Here is a 23,681-nt window from a genome sequence, read left to right on the forward strand (position 1 = left end):
AAAATGCTTCCCATTCCCAGATGTCCCAGAGATAAATACAGCAGTATATTGAAGCCCCTCTTGGAGCTGTTTTGCCTGCAAATTTATTGTTTTGTCTCCATTTTCAGAAAGCCCTGTTTTCTGTGAAGTATAGCACTCTAGGTAGTTTTTAAGGCGCAAACTCCTCTGGAGTTGCCTGTGTCGGCAACAACTCTTATGTAGATGGTACACGAGGGATGGCGTGTTGATCGGCTCCTTTAAGATGACAAATGGGCAGAGAGTGTTATTGTCTTTGATTGCACGCCTTACATCATCTGTATGTAGGAATAAGAGGGCCATACTTTATCTTTAGCCATTTTATAAATATTTAAGTCCTTATAGTTGCCTAAAGATATTAAAGCATATTTTACAGTAGTCGGAATATAAATATTATATATAGCACGCGATACCAAAGTAGTTTAATGAATTCGTAATTTTCTGTTCACATTTATTGGAATGTGTTTTATGTTCCAAAAGTTCCATTTAAAGAATAAGATACCATTCTGCTTCCTGACAACACACCAAGTGTTGGCTGGCATTTCGGGTGGGGGTCTCAGTCCCCGTGTCTGTAGAGGCTTGCATTAGGAAGCAGGGAGGCAGGAAGTCAGGGCCCTGAGATACATTTCCCCCATCTCTATATTTAAAACTATATATAAATAACTCTTTGAATAAACAATTCTGGTGCTTATTTAAATCATTAAAGCATTCCAGAGAGAAAACTTTTTATAGCCCCTTTCCTCTACTCGAGGAGACTAATTCAGAGAACCTTAGTCAGAACAATAAAGATGTAGTTTGCAATTTTCCCTTCCTCCCCAGCTCCTTTCTTAGGGGCACAGACCCTGATGGCCAGTATGCTCCCCGATGCAGCGTATTATTGGTTTGGGTGGTGCCTTCCTGATGAGTGCTGAACATTTCTCGCTACGTTAGAGTCCCCACTTGGTCCTTCCTTTTCCTAAGTGCGAAGAAGTGACAGGGAGACTATTACTGCACCTCTTTTCAATTTTCCAGTGAAATATAAAGACTTCCCTCTTTAATATTTCACAAAGTTTCTCCAGCTCCCAGCGGGAGTCCATGCTGGGTAATGTTCGCTAATTACCAACAACAAAACTAGACATACAACGCTGGTAAATTACCTGACCCTTTCCATTTTAATGAGACAACAAGGATTTCTCGAAGTGATGTTGTTTCACTGGTTAATGGTGTCAGCAATGTTGTAATTGTGGGTTGAGACACATTAGCTGAACAACCACATGTAGAAAGGGCTTTCTCTCAACAAGCCCTTTGGAGACTAGAACCATATTATCATTAAGCCTCTGTCATTTGCATGCTGCTAATCACTTACTTTATTATCCCGCATATCCATTGTCTTTCTTTAATTGCTCTTTAAATTAAAATTAAAAATAGTTCTAAAGCCCACAATGACTGGGATAGCATCTTGATTATGAAGATAACTTCAAGAAAATGGAACAACTGATAACATATTGCCAGGATTATGAGCTAGTCCCACTGTTCTGTACTGTGCCTGCAGGCCCCAGGGACCTATTTGTGGCAGTTTCTCTTCCTTCAGCCCACACTGTTTGTTTAATAAATGGTTATTTATGGCCTTTTCAGCCATTATAGCAACTTTGGAGAAAGTACATCCTTCTCATTGGTTTTGGCGCTGAAATTTCATTCTCCTGGCAAAGGTATAAAACAGAGTTGAAATGCAGGATCTGCCCTACAAAGTGTGAGGGCGTCTGAGAAGAGATCCTCTTGATTCTTCTTGTTAGTTTCTGTAGGAGCTTATTTTTTTTAATTTAGGGTCTTAAAAGAGACAAACTTCAGAGCTGAAAGAAACTTTAGAGTCATCCCCATTTTATAGATGAAGAAACTGAGGACCAGAGTGGCCTCTATGACTGTGATCACATGATAGGAGATGAACCCGGATTGTCTGTTAATGAGCGGATTGGATGCAGGGCTCCTGGAGGGAGGATTAGCTTTATGGGCTACTCCTGAGACAGGATATTATCTCCTGCCTAGAGCTGCGATATGCACGCTGCTCAGTTGTCATGTGCAGTGCCTTTAGTGCGTGTCTCTCATATGCCTGTACTGATGTTTTTTGATGTGAAGTATTGCAGGCGACATAAAAGACTTGAGTTCGATCCCCGAGTCTGAAAGATCCCCTGGAGGAGAGCATGGCAACCCACTTCAGTATTTTTGCCTGGAGAATCCATGGACAGAGAAGCCTGGTGGGGTACAATCCATGAGGTCACAAAGAATCAGACTTGACTGAGTGTCTGAGCACACAGCACATATGCCAGGATACTAGAAGGAAGGGCTACTGTCTCTCACTTTTTCGAAAGATGATCCCAGAAATGACTGCAGACATTCCTGAATACTGAGTGGTCAAACTCAGAGTTATCATGGTTCTAATATTGCATACAGTTCCCCAGAATTAGGATGATAGATTTTTGAGAGCCGGAAGCCACTGGGAAGCCTTTGGGAAGCCATTGGGAAGCCATTGCTTTATCTGCCTCAGTTTTACACATGGGCAAACTGAGTTTGGATAACATGTTGAATCTCTCTAAATTCTCACAGGGATTTAGGGGATAACCTGGAGCTAAAACCCATGTCTTTTGATTCTCTGTTTTTCTGTCAACATCACCAGTCTACCACTGACATCATCATCATCAAAAATAAAGTAGTATTTATAAAGTGCTTACTGTGTGCTGGGCACTGTTGCAGGCAGTTCATCTGTATTTTTTTAACTTCAGATTTTATATTGAAATAATAATATACATTTAATTATTATTAATTGTATTAATATTATTGTGTTATAAATTTTATATTGGAGTTTAGTTGCTTAGCAATGTTGTTGTTAGTTTCAGGTATACAGCAAAGTGATTCAGTTATACAAATATATGTATCTATTCTTTTTCAAGTTCTTTTCCCATTTAGGTAGTTATGTAAAATTGAGCAGAGTTCTCTGTGCTATGTAACTGTATTATTTAACTCATTTCATCTTCATATCATATTACGCTTCCATTTTATAGATGAGGAGACTGAGACGTAAAATTAAATTGCCCCAGATCACAAAACTAGAAACTGAAGGAGGCAGCACTCAACCTAAGCAGTCTAACTGCAGAATTCCAGTTCCGTGGTGTTAGGGCTCATTTCAGGATGTGGTCCAAGGATATCGATCATGGTGTAAACAGAGATGTTCAAAATCAAACTAGCACCAGCCAGCCCCTGCTTTAGTGAAGATCTGTGTGTGGGGAATGCCTCACTCTGAAAATACAAGATCCCAGTTACATATTCATCTGCCAGCATCAACATATATGCAGGAAAGCCTTTAAAACTTCAAAGAAAACATTTACAGTGCTTTCTTTTAAAAGACTATCACATGTTTGGAACCTTAGCCTCTATCTCCGGCCAGGCGTCCTGTCTCTAGAACCTGTCGGAGACAGCTGGCGGAGAGTTGTCAGTGATGGGATTCTGTTCTTCCTGAATTACAGGGCAATGCCTTGGACTACTTGGCAAATCCATCTTTTACAGCTACTTAATTTTCTGGGCGCTTAAGATATGGGTGTTTTAGTCTGCTCGTGATTTCCTAGCCCTGGTTTTTGCTTAGCTGGCCATTGGTTTGTATCAAACCAAACAACTGGGGCCCATTTGGCATTTGGTGTTTTAAATATAAAAGGACATTTGAACTACATGGCAAATGCTGAAAAACAAAGCCCACAGCATTGAGAACATAAAGAAACTGTTTATAATGTGAAGGTGGTTACATTTTCAGTCAATCTATCACTTTAATGAGCTCTTTGCATTTCTTTGATTAATGCTCACAAAAGTGGGAGAAAAAGTTGATGTAATGGAAACAAAACGGTATATAGTCTTGGCAGCGTGAGGGTTTCCGTGTGTTTTACTAGTATCCACTCTGTATCGCCGCCTCGTAATATGTGCGTCTGCCTTTGCCCTGGCATAGTACGCCTCTAGTTTACTGGAAATGTGACCCAGCGTGGAAGAGAAGATTCTATGTTAGTGGCAAAACGGCCTTTGTCCTCTTGTAATGGCAGCAAAGAGGGAGGGTCCAGAAAAGGAACTAAAAAGTAATAATAATAATAATAAAGTAGAAATAATAATAGAATTTTCCATATAGTTCAATATAATGATACAGAAGGCTGATACAGTTCATGCCATATTGAAATGAAGAATCCAATAGGTATGACTATATGAAAAGAGAACATTAAAGATACTTAAAAAAATTTTTAACCACTGGTATATAGTAATTGGTACATGCTACTGCTGCTGCTAAGTCGCTTCAGTCGTGTCCGACTCTGTGTGACCCCAGAGACGGCAGCCCACCAGGCTCCTCCATCCCTGGGATTCTCCAGGCAAGAACACTGGAGTGGGTTGCCATTTCCTTCTCCAAATGTAATTCTTTACAATAAGCATGTATTACTTTTGCAAAAATGAGAAAGGTTTTTTCCTTTATGCACAAAATTGGTACATAATCAGTAGTAATTCTTATTTTAAAATAATGAATAAAGGAAAAGGAAAAAGTCCAGCTGAAGATATCTTTATGAAGTAACTACATAAGGGGAGAAAAGCTAGTCAAGGTAGTCTTCCTAGAGGTGGTGAAGGAAGGGCAGGAGCTGAGCTGAGGGCAAATCGAGGGGACAGTATGTCTTAGGTGGTTAAGACTTGGTGGGAGCAGGGGTGGGAATCAGCAAGTGCCACTCTTCTGTGTAGAAACCAGCTCTAACTGCTCCTCTGTTTGGCTGAATGCACAGAGCACTATACGTTTCCATGGGTTCTTTGAAAAGCGAAAGCATCAGTCACTCAATTATGCCCAAACTCTTTGCAACCCATGGATTCTCTGTCCATGGAGTTCTCTAGGCAAGAATACTTGAGTGAGTAGCCATTCCCTTCTCCAGGGGATCTGCTTGACCCAGGGATCAAACCTGGGTCTCCTGCATTGCAGGCGGATTCTTTATCATCTGAGCCACCAAGGAAGCCTTGGACCCATGTAAGCTCTCAGCATCCTTTTCTCTGAGATTGAATGGCTCATAAAATGGTAGGAAGTTGAAATAGCAGAGAACTGGGAACCATGAAAACTCTTATTTTGACAATGTTTTCCTAAAGCCTCTTAATCTGTAACTGTTGGTCACATCTATCCCAGAATCTTGTTTTCCCCAAGTTTAAGTAGATCAAAATGACCTTTAGGATTGATACAGCTCAGTAGTATGAGTCCCTCCACCATGTCAATCAACTGTTTTCAGCCCATGAAGATGACAAGAAGTTGTGAGGTTTCATGCTTTTTCTTTCATTAATTTATAATTTTGGTAATTTTTTCCTCCTTGCACAAATAAAACATATTTACTTTACAACATTTAGCAACTATGTATAAACAAAGAGAAAACAAATACACATTCCTTATAATTTTAGCATTCGGACATAAGAAAGTTAGTGATAGTCTTGTTTCTGCAGATATAAATATTTTACTCCTCTAAAATGGATCACACATAATAGTATGTACCTGTTTTTTTTCCCCACACAGTTTTATCATGACCATTTCTCCATGTCATAAAATGATTTTCTGCATTATTTTTAGTGGATGCATACTTGACATAATCAGTTTCCTAAAACTGGATATTCATGCTGTTTTCATTATAACATTGTTACTTAATAACTACAAATGAAGAACATAACCAAATCTTTAATATGAAGAAATATTGGCTCTCTATATATTTTTAGAAATGAAAAATTTTAAGCCAAAGGGTATGTCAGATTTTAAGTCATTTGATCTGTATAGCCAAAGTATGTCTTATTTTTAAGTTGTAAGATGAATTTGGAGGAGGTAGAAAGCGATTGAGAAGTTGTGGAAAATTCATCATGACACCATGAACTTTTGCGCAAATGAAGATGTTAGACCAGGTGGATATTAGGTTTCTTTCCAAATCTGTGGTCTTAATTGTGCTTGAGCTGTAGCTAGTTTCCTCTCCTTCCTCCCTCCCTTCTTCATTCCTTCTCTCCTTCCCTCCCTTCCTTTCTACACCGGCCCCTCTGAGAGACAGGTATTAAGAACAGTAAGCTCTTTAAGTTTTCTTTAAGGAAAGAGACTGCTTAGAGAGACGACTCTTGCAAACATATTTGTTAAGTGCTGATTATATCTTATGAAACTTCATGGACAAATAGCTATGGAGAACTTTGGTTGGTTGATTGGTTGGTTGGTTCAGTTTCCTTTGGTTTAATTTAGACCCAAACAGAAACTCCAAAAAAGATCAAGTACTTTGTGCAGCTTCCCAAGGCTTTCATTAATTACAGTCTCTAGAAAAGAGTATTGTTAAAAATATCAATGTTGCTGATTATAAATAAAGAAATGGAGAGGGAAGTATTGACCCAGGTCTCATTCCTAGACACTGGAAGTGAACAAGAAAGCTTCAATGAAGATACAGTCACTTGTTTCAATAGAAACTCAGACATTCATGCACCATTTTACCAAGAAAAAAATAGAGATTTTTCTCAGTTACTGTATTGTTTTGGCATTTTTGTTACAAGTAATGGAAATCCAACCCCCAAAGGCTTAAATAAAAAGAAAGTCTTATAACTGGGGTGCCTCTGACTTTGGGCACATTTGAGCCCAGGAGCCTATGTCAGAGCTCTGTCTCACTTTCTTTATCCCTGCTTGCCTTTGACCCTTGGTGAGCTAAATGGTCACCAGCAGCCTCATACTTTTATCCTTCTTTAACATCTTATCAGGTCTTGAGGAGAAAACAGTTTGGCCCCAGCCTGGAGGCCAGCCATATGTCCAGGATGATGGGGTCGATCTTGCTGGCCCTGGAGTCAGACTGCCTGGCTGTCCACTGTTGTGGACAGGGTGGGAGCAGAGTTTCCACACACACACCCTACCACCACCACCACCACCACCACCACCACCACCACACACATACCAAACACTGTGGAATGGGTTTCTCATGTAGAGAGAAGGTTTAAAGGAAGCAAGTAACAACAAAATGAGCTATTCTGGTTCTGCCACCAACTGGTCCATGACCTTGGACTTAGTAACTTCTCTGCTCTGAGCCTTAGTGTTCTTCATCTGTAAAATGGAAGTAATGATTAGAGCGTTTCCAAAGTTCTTCTATCTCTAACAGAGTGATTGGCAAAGAGGCAAAAAGAGACCCAACTGGTGTAGTTTAGGTTCCTCAGAGCTCTCTATTAATATAATTTATAAAACTTTGATTTTAGGCTCTAGGTAGGGAACAATTACCAGCTCCAAGCTCATGAGTTTCTTAGAATAAAGCAAAAATAACACAGTTGAAACTAGCAAGGGTGTTCTCATCCCCCTTCTTCCCCAGCATTGACTTCCAGTAACCTGTTGGGGGCCAGCACCACCTCCTGCTTCTAAGTGGAGAGTGGTCAGAGTAGCCTTTGGCCAGTGTCAGGAGAAGTTGCTGCTTTGACAAATAATCATTTTTTATTGAGTCAACTACTAGTCAGCTCCTGGCTGTCATGACAGGACTCCAACTTTGTGGAAAGCCACTGAAAACGACTATGAAAAAATATTACAAGGTTCAACTGGGGTTTTCCCTTGGCCAGATTTCTCTTGCAGACTTTTCTAAAAAAAAAAAAATCTATTTCCCAATCAGCCTATGCATGTGGACTTTTCCCCACAAGTTAAAAAGCAATCATGCTTCTATATATGGAATTTTCTTTACTTCAGCTGCTGAAGAATTTGTTGGAATACATACTGCAAAAATGACTGCTGTGGCTATTACTGTACTTGCTCAGGGGAGCTATTCAGATGCCTCATTTATTGGAGCTTAATAGATTAAAAGTCCAAATTGAGTCTCATGATATAAGCCTAATCAAGTTCTAATCTGCATAATTTTCCCATAAGCAGCAATGGGAAATTTGGATAATTTATGTTTCAGCAGTTGCCAATCATGTGTTAAATAGCATTGTTGCATTTACTTATCAAAATATTTTTATTGATCTTCACTTCATCTGACATTTGGCTTTGGGGTTTTTTTTCCCCTGGCATTAACAGGAAATTTAATTCATCTCCTAGATGATGTAATATGAGATGTTTCTCTTGATTTTAACATGTCTTTATAGATCATTTTTAATGGTGATCTTTCCCTTTTACAACTTCATATTGAATACCTGTCTCAGCAAACCTAGATGACTCTGCCTAATTTATTTCCCTAGTTTAACGTAGCATATGGATTTCTAACCATCATTTATATGCACACAATAAAAGATAATTTGCCCCACCATTTGAACCAATTCCTTTATGTTAAATCTATGGGGGCGGGGGAGGCACTTACCTTCCTTTCTCCATCTATTTTAGGGGAGGTGATTTATAAGAATTTCCATCTCCCTCTCTCCCTGGAAAAGCTTGGGGATTTAACCAGGGAAGATTTAGAAAGTACTTTGTGTTTTCCCCCACGGAAAAGCACTGTAATAAAGCATTTATTATATGTACTGAGTTGTGCATGCTACCATACCAAAGCAAGTTAAGCATAACTGCAATGGGTCCCAGCTGTTATCTGCTATTGTTTAAAAGTGAAAACAATAAAAGAGTAAGACTGGCTCAGGCCTCCAACTTGCCTGCCAAGCTCAGCACGTGAGAAAGAGAGACCATCACAGAAACAGAGGCCGTCACACTCGGAGGGAAGGCAGCATGGAGCAGGCTAACCCTTGGCCTCTGAAGTCAGACTGTCTGGCCGTAGCCCCCTAGATGTGCCCCTTACCAGCTGGGATGCTGAAGGAAGTTGTCTGACTTCCTCTGAATCTTATTTTCCTCATATGCGAAATGGTAGTATTAGCAGTTCCTGTACTTATAGGGTTGTTGCTGCTGCTAAGTCGCTTCAGTCATGTCCGACTCTGCAACCTCATAGATGACAGCCCACTAGGCTCCTCTGTCCCTGGGATTCTCCAGGCAAGAACACTGGAGTGGGTTGCCATTTCCTTCTCCAATGCATGAAAGTGAAAAGGGAAAGTGAAGTCGCTCAGTCGTGCCCGACTCTTCGTGAACCCATGGACTGCAGCCCACCAGGCTCCTCCGTCCATGGGATTTTCCAGGCAAGAGTACTGGAGTGGGGTGCCATTGCCTTCTCCTTATAGGGTTGTTATGAGGAATAGATGAGGTGGCCTGTGAAAAAAACTCTTAGCTCAGCTTTGGCATGTAATAAGAAAGAGTATGCCATGGCCTCCATTAGAGGAGGCCCTGGAGCCCATTAACCTAGGTTCAGATTTAGATCTGCTTAGGCCTAGATGTATCCTCTGGGGCAAGTTGCTTAACTCATTGTTCTTCAATCTCCTCATCTGTAATACAGCACTGTCTACATAGGATGGTGGTAAGAACTAAAGTTAAAACAAGAGCAGGTTTTGGTACATGGTATTTCAGTCACTAAGTCATGTCTGACTCTTATGACCCCATGGACTGTAGCCCGCCAGGCTCCTCTGTCCATGGGATTCTCCAGTCAAGAATACTGGAATGGGTTGCCATTTCCTTCTCCAAGGGATCTTCCTGACTCAGAGATCGAACCCGAGTCTCCTGCATTGCAGGCAGACTCTTTACTGACTGAGCTACATCTTATAATCCCAATCTATAGGGATAGGATTTTGGTAAGAATGAAAGTTCAGAGAAGGCGATGGCACCCCACTCCGGTACTCTTGCCTGGGAAATCCCATGGACGGAGGAGCCTGGTAGGCTCCAGTCCATGGGGTTGCTAAGAGTTGGACATGACTGAGCGACTTCACTTTCACTTTCATGCATTGGAGAAGGAAATGGCAACCCACTCCAGTGTTCTTGCCTGGAGCATCCCAGGGACAGAGGAGCCTGGTGGGCTTCCGTCTATAGGGTTGCACAGAGTCAGACACGACTGATGTGACTTAGCAGCAGCAGCAGCAAGAATGAAAGTTAAAACACGAGCAGGTTTTGGTACATACTGAACACTCAGTAAGTGTTGGATTTTACTATTTTTTCCTTAAGGTTCTATTTAAGCCTACCGCCTTCATTCTCAGTTGTCTTAGTCTAGATCTAGAACATTCTTACCTTTGCTTTGAGTTCTATAAGGAACATGACATTGAGTCTTTCTCATTTTTGAATGTACTCACAACTTCATTATCCTGGAACCCTTTTCTAGCCATTCCCTCTGGTAGATCTTATCTGAGTCAGAACCTGTCAATTGCTTGTAACCACGGATGCTCCTTGGATGCTGCATCTGTATGCATGCATGCAGCAGGTACCCAAAACAGTTACTTTAAAAAATGAAACCTTAATAATCTTGCTGTTACTGAGTCTCTTCTCCTTGAACCTTATGGGCATAGACCAAGTGTTTGTGTTAAATTCTTTCATGTGAAGCCATCCAAACAGAAATGGCCTTGTCATATTTAACTAGAGGTCAATTTATCTTCCAGTAACTTCCCTGATACAGACCAAGTGGTGCTCACCAATGAATCAGTCAGTTCAGTTCAGTCCCTCAGTCGTGTCTGACTCTTTGCGACCCCATGAATCGCAGCAAGCCAGGCCTCCCTGTCCATCACCAACTCCCGGAGTTCACCCAGACTCATGTCCATCGAGTCAGTGATGCCATCCATCCAGCCATCTCATCCTCTGTCATCCCCTTCTCCTCCTGCCCCCAATCCCTCCCAGCATCAGAGTCTTTTCCAATGAGTCAACTCTTCGCATGAGGCGGCCAAAGTACTGGAGTTTCAGCTTTAGCATCATTCCTTCCAAAGAAATCCCAGGGCTGATCTCCTTCCAAATGGACTGGTTGGATCTCCTTGCAGTCAAGAGTCTTCTCCAACACCACAGTTCAAAAACATCAATTCTTTGGCGCTCAGCTTTCTTCACAGTCCAACTCTCACATCCATACATGACCACTGGAAAAACCATAGCCTTGACTAGACGAACCTTTGTTGACAAAGTAATGTCTCTGCTTTTCAATATGCTGTCTAGGTTGGTCATAACTTTTCTTCCAAGGAGTAAGCGTCTTTTAATTTCATGGCTGCAGTCACCATCTGCAGTGATTTTGGAGCCCCCAAAAATAAAGTCTGACACTGTTTCCACTGTTTCCCCATCTATTTCCCATGAGGTGATGGGACCAGATGCCATGATCTTCGTTTTCTGAAGTTGAGCTTTAAGCCAACTTTTTCACTCTCCACTTTCACTTTCATCAGGAGACTTTTTAGTTCCTCCTCACTTTCTGCCATAAGGGTGGTGTCATCTGCATATCTGAGGTTATTGATATTTCTCCCAGCAATCTGGATCCCAGCTTGTGTGTCTTCCAGTCCAGCGTTTCTCATGATGTACTCTGCATAGAAGTTAAATAAGCAGGGTGACAATATACAGCCTTGACGTACTCCTTTTCCTATTTGGAACCAGTCTGTTGAATAACCAGTCATAAAAAGAACATCAAGTACTACAGATTTTGTTGAGCTGAACCCAGCAGTGGTGTATGTGATTGAGAACACAAATGTTGGAAAAGAACATAGAGAGTAGTGAAAACCATTTCAAAAGCTCAAGAAGCAAAATAGGAAAGTTCATGTCCTTAAATAAATAGAGGAAGTGGAAATTAAGTCTAGAAAACAAGACTCCAGAGACCTTGCAGTTGCTGTAATGAATTAAGAAGCTTTCTTTCATGAGACTGGACACCAGTCTTTCAACATACTAAAAAAAATCTTAGCCATCTGATATCCAAAATACTCCTTCCTTAAATATTTTAGGCTGTATTTTTAATCACTGAGTTGATCTGATTATTTCTACTAAAATATGTTCACACTACTAATACCTTCCCATTAATTTTTCATGATTTTCTCAATGTGAACATTCTTTTTAAAAAATCTCTACCAAAAGCTACCTTAGTTCTTTAGCCATAGGGAAGGGGGAAGCAATGAAAGCTGTTCCTTGCTACAGATATTTACTATGTACTTGGTAAAATATTAACCTTGGTAGTCAACATTTTAAAGTTTTTCCTTCATTCCAGACATTGTACTAGATGTTTTGAACATACTATTTCATCTTATTCTCACAACTGCCCTGTATAAGAGGTAATTCCAATTTAGACAAAGATACAGAGGTTTGGAGAGTCTGTGCCATGTGTGTGGTTATGTTTCTTATCAGTAGATGAGCCAGAATTTAAACCTAAGTCATCTGACTCCAATGCACACGCTCTTAACTATTCCACTCCATTTCTTCTCTGTGAGCCAGGCAATTTGTAGAAAGTCTGGGATGCTTAAATATATAGAAAATTCAGGCTTTAACCTAAAGTTCCTCTACAGCATATGGAGTAAGCTTGCTTGGCAGAGGGCAATGTTGGGCCCATTTCTGCCTGATATCAAAGGAGTAGAACAAGTAATATAAGCCCATCATATCTGCACCTGCAGATTGAAATGGGGCAGGGCTTTCAACGTAAGGAGATCAGGTAGTCTTTAAAGTTATCTTTGGCCCAGAACCTGCCTCTCATGTCCACACTCAACAGAGAGAAATGGGAACACATCTAAAGAACCAGGAGGCTGTCTTGGTAAGAGCTTGGGCTGCGGCTGTGTTTACTTAACTTGAATCTTTTCTTGATTGAGAACTTTTCATTCTATCCATCCAATGCCAACATTCCTCCTCATCTCTTCTGGCAAAATGAGCGTGTTTCTGAAATTAAGTTCCTGAGTGTTAGTTCAACTAATGGAAGGAGCATTTCCCAGTTTCACTATCCTCTAGTTGTAGATCAGGGTCCCTGGAGGACACTCCATGTGCAAGGACTTTCACATGCAGGACCAGAGCACTGCTTTATGTAGAGGGCTTTAAAGTTCAACCAAAGATGTTATCCACTGCAGCAAACAAGGGATTGAGGAGCAAGACAATCAGAGAACTGGATACAATTTAGACTTGCCCCTTTATCAACAGCTGCTGTGATGAATAGGGTAGCTGCCAACAAATGATACCAAAGGCCGAATTCACTCATCCCCTTGGAAGGAAAGTGCCTGATTTTCTATTCTTTTCAAGGTCACTTCAGGAATCTGGGTCAATCCTGCTATTTCAAGCCACAATTTTCCTGTATTAGAATCTCTAAGAAAGAAACAATGCTAATACATTCTGTTCCTCTTTAATACAACTCTCCAGGAAGGGTTAAAAAAAAATTAAATAAAATCTATTTCTTTTGTCTTTGCCCCTTGCTTGTAAAAACGTGTGGCTATAAAAGTAGCAAATAATAAGTGACATTATCATTGCTGAAGTTTTCTTTCCAACAAAAGCACCTCGTTCTTGGGGTCACGTGTAGGAGAGAAAAAGACCTTTAATGGAGAGATGTCTTTGGCCATCCACCATAGTTTGTCAGTTGCAGATGCTAATGGAACCAGGCTTGGTGACTGAAGGGGAAAATGGAATATGAAAGCAAAATGCAAGAAGCCTAAGAGGCAAGCATGTCATTTCTAAATGAAGGTTTCATGCAAAGGAATTGAGTCTTTTCACAGCTGAAAATGGAATCTTTAAATAAGATAAAATAAAAGGATGCTTTGGTTTGTTGCAGGTTCTGTAATGAAATACAGTTTTCCTAATACCGTGTGACCTGCATTTCTCCCTGTTTTATGGGTGCTATTCCTTGATGTACAAACCCGTATTTTCTCAAGTCAGCATTTGTTGATGGATGTCAAAATACAGGCCATGTATTATGCATATAGCATTACCGATTTAAGGTGTTTACTTGTCAAGTTGAAGAAATTCAAAAACGTCACATCCACTGAATCTGCACAGCTGTCATTTGCAGTTTTTCATGCTTTTGAATGAAACTTCTGATGAAAACAGTTTAGTTTTCCCCTTCACTATTCTAGGGGAAGAAAACAGGTAGCATTTCAATTGCATGTTCTTGGCTATGTGCATGGCTGAAAACACACACTTTCCAAAGCTTAGAAAGATGGACCTTATATTGTCATTCAAAATTACTTACCTATGCACAGTGTATCAATATAAAGAGTAAAATTAAGTGCAATCAGGGAGTGAATGGTGAGTGGAACATTTTTTCTTTCTTTCTGAAAGTATGGCACTCAGTTGGATGATATTTATATACAGGAGAGCAGAAAATAGTAAAACTCTTTTATATTTTTCTGGCATCTCATGCAGGATGTGCTTCCAAAACAACAGGCAATTACATGCACTTGTCATTTCATTTCTGGTGGATAAAGATTTACACATATCTTAATGCCAAAATCAACCCACTCTTGTCACATTCCCGAGTAAGTAAGGAACCGGGTCACATCATCTTTGAAATTTTGTTCTTGGAAAATTAGCAAGTGACTTTGTAATTCCCTAATTCATCAATAAGCCCAGGTAGCCATCCGCCAAAGGCAGAGAAGATAAAGTGAACGTGAACCTCTGTTGGCCTGTTCTATAAGGCGGAGGCGGAAGTAGGGCACGGCGGCCAGCACAGTGCCGGTGCTGCTGCTTGCCACATGCTTCACTTGGTAAAATTAATTTTCACCAAATGAGTGTATGAAGAAAATAAATGTCTCATGCCTGTATGGCTACGTACATCCTTAAAGGGGCAGCCATTTGGCCTAGCTGGGATGCTTTCCCACCTTCCCTCAATTGAAGATATGGTTGGGCCAAACTCATTCTAATATGTATTGAGATTTCGGTCTGAAACCCAAAAAAGCCAAAACTGCAAAAATCAGAAAACACGTAGGCTACTCTCTGGTTTACTGTGCCCACATCTACGTTCTACCATGTGAAGTCTGTGTCACACTGGGAAGTTCAAGTGTCCACTCTAAATAGGTAGCATATGCATCAATCAAGACTATTTCAGTTGCAAGTAAAGTCTTCAGTATGGCTTAGACAGAAGGGGGAAATATACATATATATAGTGTATGTGTGCGCAGATGCTCAGTCATGTCCGACTCTTTGCAACCGTACCCTGCCAGTGAACTGTACCCTGCCAATTCTCCTCTACCTTTGGGATTCTCCCAGCAAGAATACTGGAGTAGGTTGCCATTTCCTCCTCCAGAGGGTCATCCTGACCAGGGATCAAACCTACAGCTCTTGCATTGGCAGGGGAATTCTTTACCATTTGTGCCACCTGGGAAGCTGTGTATATGTGTATATATGTTAATATTTAATACATAATACAAAGTACATAAATATACACATATAAAATATCATTGTTTAACTCAGCATTTTAAAAAACTAAGATCGCAGCATCTGGTCCCATTGCTTCATGGCAAATAGAAGAGGAAAAAGTGGAAGCAGTGACAGTTTATTTTCTTGGGATCCAAAATCACTGGACGATGACTGTAGCCATGAGATTAAAAAACACTTGCTCCTTAGAAGGAAAGCTATGACAAACCTATACAGCATATTAAAAACAGAGACATCACTTTTCTGACAAAGGTTTGTATAATCAAAGCTATAGTTTTTTCAGTCGTCATGTATAGATGTTGGAGCATATAGAAGGCTGAGTGCCAAACAATTGATACTTTCAAACTGTAGTGGGTGAAGAAGACTCTTGAAAGTCTCTTGGACAACAAGAGATCAAACCAGTCAACCCTAAAGGAAATCATCCCTGAATATTCTTTGGCAGGATTTATGCTGAAGCTGAAGCTCCAATACTTAGGCCACCTGATGTGAAGAGTTGACTCATTGGAAAAGACCGTGATGCTGGGAAAGATTGAAGGCAAAAGGAGAAGGGGGCAGCAGAGAATGAAATGGTTAGATAGCATGACTGACTCAATGGACATGAATTTTGAGCAAACTCCAGAAGACAGTGGAGGACAGGGAAGCCTGGTGTGCTACAGTCCACGGGGTCACAAAGAGTCAGACATGACTTAGTGACTGAACAACAAAAACAATCTCATTATTATGTATATAATATATATGAAATCTCTTTATATATATTATGCATTTTATATTATAATATCATTTATAAATGTATAAAATCTCATGTAGTAAAGAAATCCTGAGATCAGTTGGTTTTGGTTCTAGGGCTGGTTAATTCAGGCAGTAGGGAAAATTATTCCTGTCCTTCAAACTTTCTATCATTGGCTTCAGCCAGCTCATTAAGCTGGCTTGTCTTTGGCTAGTTCCCACCCAAGTTACAAGATGGCCGCTACAGTTCCACTCACTACAGGCACAGAAGCAATGCCCAGTGGATAAAAGAGAATCTCTTCTCATATGATTCTTTTTAAAGGCAAAGAAAGACTCCCTAGAGGCCCCAGGCAGATTTCCTCCCACTTTCTCTTGGCTAGAACCCAGGTTTAAGTCACTCACTGGCAAGAGAATAAGTAATCAATTGGTTTAAGATAACAGTCAGGATGGGTTAGGATATGCTGTGGTAACAACAACAGCACAAAAATCAACAAAACAAATCTCAGTGGCTTAAAGCAGCAGAGATTGATTTTTCACTCAGAATGCTTTGTGTGTCTGGGTTATTTTCCAAGGCTGCGGCCCAGCCTGCATCGCCATGGTAACCCATGCTCTCACTGTTGCCACAGCCTGGGAGAGGGATGGCAAGTCAAATACTTATACCGGAAGTGATGCTATGCATTGTTCTGTTTGCTTTTCATGGGCCAGAGCATTTCCTATGTCACATGGTCATGTCTAACTTCTCAGAAGCATGGAGGTGCAATCTGTGTGGAGGGAGCAGAAATCTGTGAACAAAATCAATAACTGGTGTAAAGACTGGTTTTTAGGGATCTGTCAATGTGGGTTAGAATTATTTATAATACGATAACCCTGTATGAGAGACAGCAAAAGAGACACAGATGTATAGAACAGTCTTTTGGACTCTGTGGGAGAGGGAGAGGGTGGGATGAATTGGGAGAATGGCATTGAAACATGTATAATATCATATGTGAAACGAATTGCCAGTCCAGGTTCAATGCATGATACAGGATGCTTGGGGCTGGTGCACTGGGATGACCCAGAGGGATGGTACGGGGAGGGAGAGGGGAGAGGGATTCAGGATGGGGAACATGTGTATACCTGTGGTGGATTCATGTTGATGTATGGCAAAACCAATACAATATTGTAAAATAATTAGCCTCCAATTAAAATAAATAAATTTATATTTTAAAAAAAGAATTATTTATAATAGTCTCACACTTTGTTCTTTTGAAAACAAGTCATTAGAGTTTATCCTGGAAGTGTTAATTTTTGACCTATAAATAATGCTTTTTTTTTTTTTTTTTTTACTGTGTGTATACACTGTACTCTCATTATTTCCAAGTTTTGCACGTTTTTTATTTTTTTCCTTCCTCTCTTTCCTTCCCACTAGGGTTCACACCTCCAGGAATGGACCGATCCTCACCAGATAACAGCCCGGTACATGGGATGTTACGCCAGCCCTCCATCACGACTGGGGTCAACATCCCCATCATCACTGAACTAGGTAGGAGTGAACGTCAGCTTTGGGTGGATTTTTTTGGTCCTCTCTTCCAACCATGCAGGATATGAGGAGTTTGGCCTGTCTCTTAGCTCTCTTACTGTGGTAGGCTCTAATGGTGTATTTTTTGGGGGGAGAAGGGGAAAATTGGAGAAGAGTATGAGTAGAAATATGGCAGATGACCCAGAGGAAAACTGATCTATCTTTCCTCTGAGATGAATAGACAGTTTCCTGCATGCTGGTCACTGTTTGCAAAGGGTCATGAGATGATGGGTTGGAGACTGGGGCATACATTCGGGAATGGGGAGGAAGGGAGGATAGGTATAGTCCACAAGTATTTTCCCAGTGATTCTCATTGGAAGCATCTGTGGAAGTTCCCTCCCCTGAGGTACAAAGCCTCAGGTCTAAGCCAATCCCATTTTGAGAACTGCATAGAAACACTGGCCTGATGTGTGATAATTTTACATTTAATCTATTCTAGTTAAACTCTTCAGCTGAAAGGCATTTTCAGTGACTGTCACCCTGGTCCAGAAAAATGACAGGGTTTTGAGGGCCACGATCGTTGACCGGTGGGATCCAGCTTTTAACCTGGCCATGGCATTTCCTGCTATTATTTGTGAATTTGCAAAACTGCTACAAGGTCTCTTCCCTGGAAGATAAACACTAAACTACCTATGGTCCCGGGTCCCTTTACTTCAGAATGCTTTCTCTGTTATTCCCTCACTCTTTTCTTTTTCTGTACTTTCCTCCACTCCCTTTCCCCAACCCTAAATGCTGTATCCAATTAGCTAAACCTGGCAAGTTGCCTTTGGTATCAGTCAATCAGGAAAAAAACAGTGGGACGCACATTCTAATGATAACCGAACTGGGTAAGAAGCACTGTTTTCTTTCACATCAGTATCTCCTTTCGTTTGTGGTTGGTGTTTCCGACTATCACCAGCTTGTTTTTTATTTCACCGGCTGTAGCAGAACGGCTACCCCATGGCACTGCTTTGAATGTGTTTTATTTGTGGCTCTGGTTGGAATCGACTGTCTTGTTCTGGCCTTTCTTAATGATTTTTTCCCCACACAGCATCAGTAAACCTTTGATCACACCCATCTGAGCTGGCAGTTATTTCCAAAGCATCTTTGCTCTAATTCATTTCCTTTAGCCTGGGCCTTCCCGCCCCACCCCCGCCGCTATGTGTCCCCCTGCTCCTCCTCCCACCTCCTCCCTTCTATTCCTCTTCCAACATACTGTCAGTTTGACTGACGTGTCTTCACAACTCTCAGAGGAAGTCAAAGGAGAAATATAAAAATTTTAAGATAAGAAACCTAATACGGTACCTTCCCTGCAGCTGTTTATTTTCCTTTATTCTGACTTTATTTGCCTTTTCTCCCCCACTACTTGGCCCTTTCTCAGAAGCTCTGGTTTCTGAAGCCATAAAAGCAGCGAGTTCCTAGGGGACCCTTTCTTGCTAAAGCCAGGTCTTCAGAAAGGATGCAGAGGATGAGGTTAGCAATCACCAAGGCCCAGCCCTGCACTCTGACCCCCACCCCACTGGCCCAGAGTCCTCTCTGGGAGATTCAGAGAGGACTCATCCAGAAGATGAAGGGCTCTGGTCATGACGGCATTTGTCAAACTTTTCCACAATTCCCTATGACTTGGTTAATAACTCAATGAAAAGCACCCATCAGCAGCAGGTCTCAGAACTAGGGATTGATCTTCTAGACAAAGACAGCAAGTGCTGTTCAGTGGAGGGTGAATTGAGAGGTAGGGAGCACCTGCCTTCAAATGGCTCACAAATGAAACTCACATGCCATTTTCTTGGCCCCAAAATATATTTCAAAATAAGAGAGCAGGCTTTTAACACAGTAATCTTGCTTGCCAGGTGTCTGGAAACAAAGGAATAAATTGTCCACCATTCAGCACTGTATTATTGTCGATGGAGCTATTTTTCAGGACAAATTGACTCAGGTCAAGGAGCAGCACACTATTTTATGTTTCTAACAGTAGGACAGGTGTCTTTTTCATGTTTAGAGAAGTTGGTTAAAAGCCTACGGGTGGATTGCTCTTCTCAGAACCTTAGGTAAGAGACCCAAGGAGCTTGTGTGGCCCAGACCTCTAGGTGGAAAATTCATCCAGACATCTCTGTCTCAGAAAAATTCAGCAGTGTTTCAAAATCATCATTGCCAGGAATTTGTTTGGAATTGATGCACTGCCAAATAACTGGGATATCTTGATTTGCGACGAGTAGAAAAGAAAAGGCTTGATACCCCCAATCTGTCCAACAATTCAAGTATTCAGTCAGCATAATTGAGTATCCTAAAGGCTTCGTCCCTTGCCAGATTTCTTTTATGAACTCAGAGAACCTTCCATGTGTTCACTTCACCTTCACCCTCTGCCTTAAGACCAGTTTTCCTACTGGGCGTACCACTTTTGGCAGTTAGACCATCATCCTCTGACTACCTCACCTTCCTTATCCACACAAATATTTACTATCTACCTACTTATTCTGAGATGCCTTTGCATTGCACCAGGACAGGTTCCAAAACACAAAAGATGCCAATGTCAAACAAACTCGCTAAACCGGGTAGTCTGTCCCAGTCTTTGTGTACTTGAAGAGTCCCAATTGATGTTAGCAGGTCAAAGGATTCTAGAAGGTCCACATAAAGGAAATTTGTTTGAAGCTCTTTAATCCATTTCTCAGTTGCATTTGATTACCAACGCTTGGGGGTGATTGTTTTCATCTCTTAGCACCCACATAATTATTGTTCTGTGAATTAGGTTTCAGGTAATACTGGCTAAGTAACCCAGAAGGATGCCTGGGCTTGTGCCCTGGAGTTTTTTCCCAAAGATTTGAATCCCTAACTGGCTGACAGTCTCGTCGTCTGTCAGATCTAGAACCAGACCCTCCCCATCATCTTGAGAAGAGGTAACCAACAGGTCCTTTAGGGAGGGTCCATGCACATGCCCTCCTCAGCTCCGAGTAATTAAAACCGCATCCCTCTGCATCTTGTCCCAAGTTCACATTTTCCCATTCACAAAGCAGTTTAGTCTTCTAAACTAGACCCACAACATACTTCTGGCTTCCACGTGACTCTGGTAGGATCCTTGAGCAAGGCCTTCCTTGAGTCTTCTGAGAGGGGCAGAGGGAGGCTGGGAATTTTCATAATTTCATGAGATCACGAGAAAAGCTACTATTTATCAAGATGCTGAACTGGGCTCACCAAGGAGAATCCCATAGGAACCTCCTAACGGCCTATCAGGAAAGTTGCTAATAGCCCCCCTGTTTTACAGTGAAAGAAACTAAGGTGCAGAATGATAAAATGCTTTGCTCAAGAGAATTAGTGACAAAGCCTGAATCAGAGTTCACTTGTTGAATCCTGGATTTTGCATTTTCTCTAGCCTGTAACTTAAGTGCTGCTAAGACAATGGGGAGCCAGATGTGATAAACTTCGAAAGAACAGAGAGCAAAAATTTTTCCCCATTAGGATCTTTCTCCAGGGAAACAGGATGGTGTCATTTAAAAATAATTCCATGCCCAGCCTTTTATCCTATTATCATTTATTCTGCTTCATACGATAAATAAAAGTTTTTTTAAAAAAAGAAAAGTTCTCTCAAAAATTCCTTTTGGAAAAAATAAAATAAAACAATAACTCTAGAAAAGAGAATCAGCTTTAGAAAGGATTCAGAAAAAGGAAACCTCATCTATTCTTTTCCTAAAAGCATGATAATTATTCCAGAAATCACAAGTGCTCATCTCCTCCCCCACCTCACACCCTCCCCCTCCCCATTACTTGCTCTGCAAAACTGATAATTTCTGAAGCCAAGATGGGAATGGAAATTAATTTGTCATTTAATTTTTAATAAGTTAAAGACATCTCGGTGACACAACCAATCAGTCTGCACGTGCATGCCAGAGGAGGCCTTGAGGAATCCTCAGATGGAAATGAAATACAGCATCAAATGCTGTGTCTGCTTGAGCTGAAGCACATAAAAGATTGAGCTGTTTAGAAGGGGAAAGGGAGAACGTGGGCGTCCCTCTGCATCTTGGGATGCAGAGCAAGTCTTTGTCAGCCACAGCCCGAGACAGCCAGGGGTACATCCCACCTGGAGTCGCCTTTATACTGAATGGGATCTGCTGGATGTGGGCCTGGCTTCAGGGCTGGACACTACCCAGATCCATGCCTGAGGCATGGTGGTGCCTGAGGGTGGATCCCTTGCTAGTTGTCTTTGCTATGCTCCTAATCTAAATGGCTTTCTTTTCCTTGTGGCTAACCTTCCCATCCCAGCATGGCTACTCATGGCTCCTCATCCTTGAAAGATGTCCATCTCTCAAAGGACTTGGCTACCAAAAAACACTTCAGAGTGTTTTTCATCATGATCCTAAAGCTATACCAAAGAACTGACCAACACCAGTGTACCCTAGCTCCACCAGCTTGCCATGGAGCATATCCACTTGATGTCTCTGCTCTCCAGGTCTGGGAACCTTGAACAAGCACCTCAGAGCAGTCCATTGAGTCCCACCGACCCCTACCCCGAGCTCCATCGACAGCTTCTCCCATGCTTTTCTTTCCTTTCCAGTGACCTCAGTGTTTCTAAACCTCTGACTTTACTGCCCCCATGTAGTTTTTCGAGCTAACTCCTACTTCATACTTTTCCTAGTGAACGATACTAATGTTCAGTTTTTGGACCAAGACGATGACGATGACCCCGACACAGAACTGTACCTCACGCAGCCGTTTGCATGTGGGACAGCGTTCGCCGTCAGTGTCCTGGATTCACTCATGAGCGCAGTAAGTGGGGGACACAGGGATGTGGGGATGGCGTGCCTCCAGTGCATAAGGGGCATGGGCTGGAGCTTGGGCTACACTGGAGAGCAGAGCCATGCAAACGCGCCATCTGGTAGGAGGTGCTGTTGTTGATCTAACTAGTACACAGATAAACACCTGATTATAAATTCTTGAAAGTACAAGGGAGCTTGTGAGTAAATATAGGTGAGCACTTGACCCAGTCTCGAAACTAGAGAAAGAATTCTCCAAAGAAACAGTATCTATTTTATGTCAAGATCTGAACAATGGAGAAGGGAGCTTTTGTGGGGAGGAGTACCCCCCAAAGAAGGACAGCAAAGGGAAAGACCTGCTAGGGAGAAGGGTACCTGCCAGGCTCAAAGGAGATAGGGAAGGCCTGGGTATCAGGACCTGAGGGAGCGAAAGTGGAGGAAAGGCAGAGCTGGACCCATAGGACCTCAAAACCCATCTTCATGTTTTTGGTCTTTTTCTTGACAGCAGTGAAGAGGCGCTGAAGGGTTTTAAGGTGGCAAGTGATGTGATCAGGTTTATGTTTTGTGGGATTGCCCAGGCAGGTGTGTGGAGGGTGGCTTAGGAGGCAAGATGGCCACAGGAAGTCTAAGTAAGGGGCTGTCCTGCCCTGTGGAGTAGGATAGAGCCCGCAGAGCTGGAGGGAGGTGGATGCGTCTGAGTGGTGTTTGCCAGCAAAAGCTGTAGGACTTGGGAACAGACTGAATATGAGCAAAAGGCAGAAGAGCACAGAGTGTCAGAATGCCAAGGGGGACTCCTAGGTCACTGTCAGTCATGGAGATGGGGTCCTGGCAGAGGAGTGGTGTGAGGCCAGGCCTGGCCGGGACTCTGGCACAGTGTAGGAGTGGACCGGTGGCAGAGAGAGGATGGTGGGCTGGCCCAGGGATCCAGAGCATCTCCAGTTGCTTTTGTAACTTGATATGCATCAAACGATCAAGGCATTTGTGTTTTCACTTGTGAGACCAGAATCAAATGACAAAAAGGTCCCATCCTGAGACTTCCCTCGTGGTCCAGTGGCTTCGACTCTGGCCTCCCAATGCTGGGGGGGCCTAGGTTCGATTCCTGGTCAGGGGACTAGCTCCCTCATGTCACAGCTCAGAGTTCTCATGCAGCAACTAAAGATCCCGCATATCACAATTAAGACCCAGCATATCTAAATTAAAAAAAAAAAAATTAGGTACCATCTTAAAGAAGCAGTCTTGAACTACAAAAAGCAAAGCAGACTAGAATGGGGATTATAAAGTGTTCCCACTGAGTGGCTTTGTTTATTATATAGAAAAATCTTCTTTTTGGAATTTTCAACTTTACCATTTGTAAAAATATAGACATAGGCTAGATAATAACTGACCTTTGGAGAATCCACCCACATACACAAAAAAGAGTTTTATTGAACTCATTAAAACCGTAAACATAGCCCAGAGAGTTTTTATATACGTACATTTCTTTAAGTGCTTAAGAAGGCTATTCTCCTGCATGTGTTAAACAACTGATGTGCTAATTATGCAT

At 41.7% G+C, this 23,681-nt stretch overlaps 1 protein-coding gene across 13 annotated transcripts in view; it reads left to right on the forward strand.

Moving 5' to 3' along the window:
* Positions 1–23,681, forward strand: part of KCNMA1 (potassium calcium-activated channel subfamily M alpha 1) — a 780,456-nt gene that overhangs the window by 720,032 nt on the left and 36,743 nt on the right. For 10 of the 13 annotated variants that reach the window (XM_070364784.1, XM_070364782.1, XM_070364772.1 and 7 more), the window contains 2 exons: positions 17,265–17,378; positions 22,021–22,151. In XM_070364784.1, coding sequence (XP_070220885.1) covers positions 17,265–17,378; positions 22,021–22,151 — 245 coding nt within the window. The other 3 variants (XM_070364783.1, XM_070364785.1, XM_070364778.1) reach the window with 2 other exon arrangements.

Source organism: Bos mutus, chromosome 28, assembly GCF_027580195.1.
Source record: "Bos mutus isolate GX-2022 chromosome 28, NWIPB_WYAK_1.1, whole genome shotgun sequence".
NCBI lineage: Eukaryota > Metazoa > Chordata > Mammalia > Artiodactyla > Bovidae > Bos > Bos mutus.